The 8,532-nt window shown below is 51.0% G+C and overlaps 1 protein-coding gene across 1 annotated transcript; it reads left to right on the top strand.

Annotated features, from left to right (window-relative positions):
• Positions 1–5,292: 5,292 nt before the first annotated feature.
• Positions 5,293–7,737, top strand: LOC109741633 (uncharacterized protein At4g15970). Its single transcript, XM_020300710.4, has 3 exons — positions 5,293–5,602; positions 6,451–7,301; positions 7,454–7,737. Exons 1-3 carry the CDS (start codon positions 5,366–5,368, stop codon positions 7,473–7,475), a joined length of 1,110 nt encoding a protein of 369 aa, XP_020156299.1. The 5' UTR covers positions 5,293–5,365; the 3' UTR covers positions 7,476–7,737.
• The last annotated feature ends 795 nt before the right edge of the window (positions 7,738–8,532 follow it).

Raw genomic sequence — 8,532 nt, 5'->3', positions numbered from 1 at the left:
CAGTGCTGTTGTCACCGTTCCGACTACGCATCGGCAAGCCCTTGTTGATCCTGCTTGGACAGCTGCCATGCGCGAGGAGTTTTCTGCTCTTCAGCGCACCGAGACGTGGTCGCTTGTGCCTCGACCCCCCGGCACCAACGTCGTCAGCTGTAAGTGGATTTTTAAACTCAAGGAAAGGTCAGATGGCTCTCTTGATAAGTACAAAGCTCGACTAATTGCTTGTGGGTTTATTCAGCAATATGCTGTTGATTATGTTGCCACTTTTAGTCCGGTTGTTAAACCGGCCATTGTTCGGCTTGTGCTATCCCTTGGTGTTTCATAGGGCTGGTGTTTGCGCCAGATTGATGTTAGTAATGCGTTTCTCCATGATCTGCTTGACGAGGATGTGTACATGCAGCAACCCTCAGGTTTTGAGGATCCTCGGTATCCCCAGCATGTTTGCAAGCTTCAGAAGTCTATTTATGGACTCAAACAGTCCCCCCGGGGTTGGTACTCCCGTCTCAGTACTCGGCTGCAACAACTTGGTTTTCATTCATCCAAGGCTGACACCTCCCTCTTTATTTTTCGGCAAGGAGCTGTGGTCGTTTACATGTTGGTCTATGTTGATGATATTGTTATTGCTGGCTCTTGCCCCCGTGCGGTGGATCGTTTGCTTCGCCACTTTGGCTGGGTCTTTTCCCATCAAAGATCTTGGTCGTCTTTCTTACTTCCTTGGGATTGAGGCCACCTACAATCCAGGGGGAATGGTGTTGTCTCAGCGCAAGTACGCTGATGATCTTCTTCATCGTGCTCATATGGAGAATTGCAAGGAGGTCTCTACTCGTATGTCAGTCACCGATAAGTTGGCAGCGAATCTTGGTACTCCCCTCACCGATGATGACGCCTTTCGTTATCGCAGTATGGTTGGAGGACTGCAATATCTTACACTTACTCGTCCTGATATTTCATTTGCTGTCAACAAGGTGCGCCAATATTTGGCCAAACCCACTAATGTGCACTGGGAGGCAGTCAAGCGCATATTGAGGTATATTAAGGGTACTCTGGCCACTGGACTCTCCATTCGCCGGTCAAGCTCCACACTTCTTAGTGTCTTTACGGATGCTGATTGGGTAGGATGTGTTGATGACAGACGCTCTACAGGAGGGTTTGTGGTTTTCCTTGGCCCTAATTTGATTTCATGGAGTGCTCGAAAGCAACCCACAGTTTCACGATCTAGTACCGAGGCAGAGTACAAGGCACTTGCAACTGGCACAGCTGAAGTCACTTGGGTACAAACTGTGCTTAGAGAACTGGGAGTGTTCCTACCACGACCACCGGTGTTATGGAGTGATAATTTGAGTGCCACCTATCTGAGTGCAAATCCAGTATTTCATGCAAGGACAAAGCATATTGAGGTGGATTTTCACTTTGTGAGAGAAAAGGTGGCGCAAGGAGCTTTGGATGTTCGTTTTGTGTCCTCCAGTGATCAAGTGGCAGATGTCTTCACTAAACCTGCTACAAAGATCATGTTGGAGAAATCACGACGCAATCTCAACCTTGTGGCGGTTGAGATTTAGGGGGAATGTTAATGTATATATGGCATATGATCGTATGTGTATCATATCCTGATTGTATAGCGTTTGTAGTGATTCTAGGATCATGTAGATTGATCCCACATAGATTTACCTTGCTGTACAAGTTGTAATGCTAACCATATATTGAATGGAATGCCAAGAGGCAATACACGGCAAACATATTCTATCTTGTCAAACTCATCAGACGCCTAATCTCCAGAGCGCCATGCCATCGAGATCCGACACCATCAATGTGTGTGCTGAAGCACCGCTCCTCCTCTTGTCACCTCCAGCCATCACTTGCTCCAAAACGATGCCCCTATGAGGGAAAGCGCTACTAAGAACGCCATCATCGTTCGATCCGGGAGACCCAGATCTAGGGTTTCCCCTGGAGCATCTCGAGCCTGATGACGCCAACTGCAACAACGATGCCTCGACAAGGAAACGACATCAAAGACGCCGCCATCGCCCGCCATGACCGTAGTCGGCGCGATTTTCATCGGCAGTTACGCCACCGGGCGTACGGCGCCGGCCTTGCTGGTTCCTTCGACCGTAGCAAACTCCAAAACGATGCCCTGAAGAGGGACTACGGCGCAAGAGCACCGCCATCGCTCGATCCCATGAAGATCTAGGGTTTCCCCCGGAGTTGCCCGGGTTGTCCAGGACCAGACAAAGATGCCGACGTGTCGCACTCGCCATCGCGGCGACGGTGACCCGGAGACCAAGCTCACGCCTGAGCCCAGATCCGGCCGCGCCGCCGCCGATCTGGTCACGCCGCCACCGTCCATGGCGACCATGGCGCCCCAGATCTTGAAGTCGCCTGCCATGGGGAATGGGATCGCCGGAGCGCCGCCAGCCCCCGTCGTGACGGCCGGCCGCACGCCACGCTCCGGCCCGGGGGCGCCGGCCCGCGCCAGCTCCTCACGAGCGGGAGGGCACCTAGTCCCCGCCACCGCCAGCGACGGCAAGGCTTTGCCGCCGCGCCCTCGGGCGGCGGCGAGGGAGGAGGACGAGAGGGGGAGTCGGGGGCGACGGGATCTGGAGGCCTCCCAGCCGCTGCACGGGGGCGACTCAGGAGGGACGGGATCTTTAGACTATTTACTTGAATGTTTTTCAATCGCGGATATTCACATGCACATATCCAATTGCTTTCTGACTGAAGGGCAGCACTCCTGCCGGTTACTCGAAAAAAATAAATAATTTGAAACGAATGGAGCAAGAACACCCCCCCCCCCCCCCACCCACACACACACACACACACACACAACGAACATAGGGCCGATCATAGGTTAGGTAGCTCACGCGACTTGTGATTGCCCTGCTTGCTTCCTGAACATGACTAGCAACGTTTGCAGATAGACAAACTGATCCACCGGGTTGCCACTAATTTGAAAACTGCCCTCGTTTGCAGGTTGCAGCTTCTCCATATTTTGGTACTGACGAGACTCGCGCTGCGGCTGTGGTGTAGGCCCAGTTACTAAGAAGGGCATGAATTTGGCCTGAATCGGGAAATGGAAATGCAGCTCAGCTAGGACCAGTGGACGCGCATTTGCTCCAATGAGTGGTGGCTGGAGAAGTGGTTACATTACTATACATATAGCCCCAGTCAAGTTGATCATGTAAGGGGGTGTTTGTTCAGGGACCCAGAGACTAGAAAAAGTTCCTAAAAAGTCCCTAGGAACCAAACGGGAGGGACTTTTTCTACACGGACTAGAAAAAGACTCTACTAGAGAGTCTTTTTTGATTAGTCCCTGGGACTAGAAAAAGTCCTAAGACTTCTGAACCAAACACCCCCTAATTCTTTCAATTGGGGAAATACTAATGCTACTCCCTCCGTCTAGGTGTGTAAGTCGTCTTAGGCTGCGCAGCGCGACCAAGGTGGAGGGGAAACCGAGAGAACTTAATTTTTTTGCTAATTAATAATATTGCATGCAATGAACTGACCACTGCATGTCGTGTTTGTTGTCTCAAGTCATTTAAAACATTCATGGCTCACATCTCTTATTGGTTGATATGTCACGAAACAAGAAACGAGATGAGAGTTAATGTACCGCGCCTAAGTGTTTTGAGAATATTTGGTTTTCGTAAGATGACTTACACACCTAGACGGAGGGAGTAGGATGAGGAATGTATACGGCTGGCCTTTAACATGCACATGCTATTTATTACTCAGACATTATTTACTACATACTCCCTCCATTCCTTTATGTAAGGTATATTATTTTGGGCACGGTGACCAAGGCACACAATTATAGAGGTGTCAGGACAAAAGTACCTTTGACAAATTTGTTGGTTAGTGGCAAGTAAATCACTGAGTCCAGGAAAGTAAGAGATACATGCAATCGAGGGAGAGATAGTTTCCTTGTTTTGATACAAGGAAAGATACAGGAAATCAGGGGAGAGATACTTTCCTCTTTCTGGAGGGATAGAAAGGGAATTATGAGAATTTAGAAGAAATGCACCTTACATTGTGGAATTTTATCAAAAAACAAATACACATTATATAAAGGAATGGAGGGAGTACAATGTAATTTGTGAGAAATGATATTCTAACATGCATGTGATATATCGTGTATGGATGCATGGTCCTTTGTTGCTATGAGATTCATGCTATGTTTTTTAGTGTACAACTAAGTGAAACCGTTTTTTACGGGCACTCTGGCAACAAACAAAAAAGTCTGTGGTGCCAGGGTTAGAGCATCTTCAATAGGTGTCCTATAATAGGCCCAAAAAGGTGGTTGGAGCAAATTTTGCAACACCCCAAACTAGATTTTTACAACATCAAAGACCTCCAACTCCAATTGATGCCCTAAAATAGGGTACTAGTGTTGACCGAAAATGCCTAGGATGGCCTCCTTGAGGCATGGCGGCAGCTCGTCGGAGCGGAGACGGTCGCCATGCCGGTGCTGAAATGCCTAGGATGGCCTCCTTGACACATGCCAACAGCTCGTTGGAGCGGAGAAGGTCGCGATGCCGGTGCTGAAATGCCTCCCTAACGCCTGTTGATCGAGTGTCGGCCGAAAATTATGGCAACTTTGCACGCCGGCGAGACCGACGAAAGTAGCGGCCGCTCGACTCGATCGCGGCGGTGGTGCGACTCCTCATGAAGCTCCGACGGCCACTAGTCCAGCTACAGACGACGGCGCCGAGCTGTAGGGGCCATCACGGGCTGCGGTGCTCCGGCCGTCAGTCGCATCAGTTGAAACACACCATAGCGGCGGGTCCCAAATCGACCGTCGGCGAGACTTTGGCAATCATCCGAAGTGACGGGGTAGTGCGGGGGGTCGCGCGGAGTTGGGGGAGAGCGGATGAGCGGCGGGGGCTTCGCGGCGGAAATCGCAGCCGACGGTACTCACGTGGACGGTTGGCGGCGCGCGTGTTGCAACTTTGTTTTACTCCACTAGCCCAAGTGTTATATATTTGCAACACTTTTGGTGCCCCAAATTGGTGGTGGTGTATATTTGGAGTAGTTTTTTTTACAGATATATCGGGCACCTATTGCAGCACTATTTTGGCTCCAAAAAGTGGTCCTGCCTTGTGGAGACGCTCTTAGAAATAGGCACTTAATCGATCCATGATCCATCCATGGGTTCTTCCCGGTGAACATCAGTAATAATACGCCGAAACGTGAAGGACTCGTCTGCTAAACCCAGCACGGTCACGCGGCCGGCGCGACGGGGAGATATCGATCGCTCGCCTTCCCGATATAAACCAGCGACCCCTCTCGGCGCACCGATCCGACGGCCTCCGCGTCCGGATTGGCAACGTTACAATTAATCACCGGGTCCTAAATCTCCGGTGCGCGCGGGTGCATGGCCGCGCCGCTGGGGCCGCGCGCCAATGAGGGCGGCGGCTGGCCGGAGCAGGGCGGCGCCGGGCCGGGGGCGAGGCGGCTGGCCACGGCGCTGCTGTTCCTGGCGGCCGTCGCGCTGCCGTGCCTCGTGCTGTACCGCGCCGTGGCGCCCGGCGGGGTGCTCGTCCAGCCCGCCGCCCGCCTGCCGTGGCTGCAGGCCGGCGCGCCGCCGCACGACGACGACGACGTCGACCTGGTACGTACGCGCGCGCATTACGCAAAGCTCGGGCCTTCCTCGTTGAATAGTCAATCAGTCGTAGTACGCCAGAGAGGAGAGCCTCTCGACGCCATGCAAAGAGTCCAGAGTTCTTGGTCAAAACTGTTTTTTTCCAAGTAAATACAAATTCAGTTTTGTTGCTTCTTGCGCATGACCACCAGAAAAGCAGGGAGCCCGGTTCTTTAGGACCATGTAATTAACTCTCCACGTCGCTTAGAATTCATCCCCACCACTAGCTAGAGTTAATTCTGAAAATAATTGTAGCGGTACTGGTTGATCGTTCATGCAAACCTCGTTCCGTTTTACTGCATGGTCCGCAATAAGTTGAGGAAACCTGCTACTCTCTACCATGGTTAATTGTTTATTATGCAAATAATACTGAGAACCATAATATTCAGATTAGCAAATTAATCGACATTTTAGCCACGGTCAAGTTACTACTACTACTCGGAAGTTGCAACCGCAGTTGCGAAGTGCAACAATTTTTTCTCAAAATCGGGCAATGATTTAGTTTGTTTCTATATTTGTGACTCATGCAATTCTGCATGAATTTAACTAGCCGGAAACTAGAAAGAGTACTCATGCAATTCTGCATGAATTTAACCGAGAGAGTAGTAATAAGTAGTACAATGATGTTTAGGTAGACCACGACATTGTCACAGTACTACATTGTGGAACGAAAACCGGAGGCTCATGCCGCATGCCAAGCTCTGTTCATGTTCTCCACGCTTGCGAGTCATACCAGCAATGAACCTACCGCTGTTATATACTTGCATAAATAAAAGAAACAATGATGTGCGCGCGCGTACGTACGTACGTGCATGCAGGAGAGCGACAGCGAGGACGTGAGGCTGGAGCGGGTGCTCCGGGCGGCGGCCATGGCCAACGACACGGTGATCCTGACGACGCTCAACTCGGCGTGGGCGGAGCCGGGGTCCATGGTGGACGTGTTCCTGGAGAGCTTCCGGGTGGGCGAGCACACCCGGGAGCTGCTCGACCACCTCGTCATCGTCTCGCTCGACCTCGCCGCGCACCGCCGCTGCAAGCAGATCCACCCGCACTGCCTGGCGGTGGCCACGGAGGGCGTCGACTTCTCGGGGCAGAAGAACTTCATGACGGACGGGTACCTGCGGATGATGTGGCGCCGGATCGACTTCCTCCGCCAGGTCCTGGAGAAGGGCTACAGCTTCATCTTCACCGACACGGACATCGTGTGGCTGCGCAGCCCGCTGCCGCGCCTCTACGCCGAGGGGGACTTCCAGATCGCCTGCGACCACTTCACCGGCGACCCCGACGACGTCCTCGGCAACGCGCCCAACGGCGGCTTCGCCTACGCGCGCGCCAACACCGAGACCGTCGAGCTCTACCGCTACTGGTACGCCGCCAGGGAGCGCCACCCGGGCCTGCACGACCAGGACGTGCTCAACCTCATCAAGGCCGACCGCTACCTCGCCGAGGTTGGGGTCAGGATCAGGTTCCTCAGCACCGAATTCTTCGGGGGCCTCTGCGAGCCCAGCCGCAACCTCAGCGCAGTCTGCACCATGCACGCCAACTGCTGCGTCGGCCTCCGCCGCAAGATCGCCGACCTCACCCTCATCCTCCACGACTGGAGGAGCTTCATGTCGCTCAGGGGCCCCGACAAGCGCTCCGCCTCATGGAGCGTGCCACGGAACTGCAGGTAGCTAACATTCTTACTTGCAGAGATCGATGTTCTCTTCATCTGCGCTGATTGATATGTTCATACATGCATGTGAATCATCGCATTGTTATTAGAGATTTTTTATTCGTCTGATATGTTCGTTCATACATGTGATGGCCACGGAACTGCAGCCTGGATAAAGTGGAGGAGTAGCACAGCCTGAGGAGGATCATTTGTTAGAGAATTAAGGTCAAGTCCACTAGACACCGGATTCGTACGCGTTTAGCAAGTGATTAGCTTCTGACCGAGGAGACATGGAGGCGTGTAAAGATTGTGTTCTGACAACATCTACATCGATCGGTGCTAGCTTGTTTGCACCGTAGCCCATATATTCACATATACTTACTCACTAGTAGATGGCAGTTGCCAACCTAGTGACCCTGCTAATCGAAAGAAGCTAGTACTTATGAAAATAGTTTCATGAAATAACATCACATTTGTATGATTCGTTTGGTATTAAGCGTGTGAAAGAGCTCTAATGAAAGAAATTAAGGACGAATAGCATTTATACAAACAATATTCACTAAAGTGGGTTATGGTACAGAAATCAGGCCTACCAGGATAGGGGCCATGGCTTCTGTTAGCCCATCCATCTCGGGTTGTCACGTAGGAATTGTGGCCTGCGATTAATATGAAAAGTATGAACAGAAAATTCAGACACCATCAACGGGACTTCTTTTGGATTGGTTTGAATTGCTTACCACATATGTCACGTGGTACCCTCAACGGGACTTCACTAGGGCAAAAACAGAGAAGGCCAGGAAGGAATCAAGAGAGCTCGGCCAATGAAATTAGATAGATTTGTTTTTTTCAGGCAAATGAAATTAGATATATTTTTTTAGGTGTTCGAAATTAGATAGATGGGTTCAGACAAGCGCCTGTTATAGTAGACTTTGCAAACGGAGGCCTATCAGGATAGGGGCCATGGCTTCTGTTGGTCCATCCATCTCCGGTTGTCACGAAGGAATTGTGGCCTGCGATTAATATGAAAATAATGAACAGAAAATTCAGACATCATCAACGGGACTTCACCAAGGCAAAATAGAGAAGGCCAGGAAGGAATCAAGAGAGCTCGGCCAGTGAAATTAGATAGATTTGTTTTTTTAGGCAAATGAAATTAGATAGATTTTTTTTTGAGGTGTTCGAAATTAGATAGATGGGTTCAGACAAGCGCCTGTTATAGTAGACTTTGCAAACGGGAGCCGCAGTA

The sequence above is a fragment of the Aegilops tauschii genome, chromosome 4 (assembly GCF_002575655.3).
Source record: "Aegilops tauschii subsp. strangulata cultivar AL8/78 chromosome 4, Aet v6.0, whole genome shotgun sequence".
Taxonomy (NCBI): Eukaryota; Viridiplantae; Streptophyta; class Magnoliopsida; order Poales; family Poaceae; genus Aegilops; species Aegilops tauschii.
Note: the sequence above shows the minus strand (reverse complement) of the source record. Positions and strands in the feature narration are given on the sequence as shown.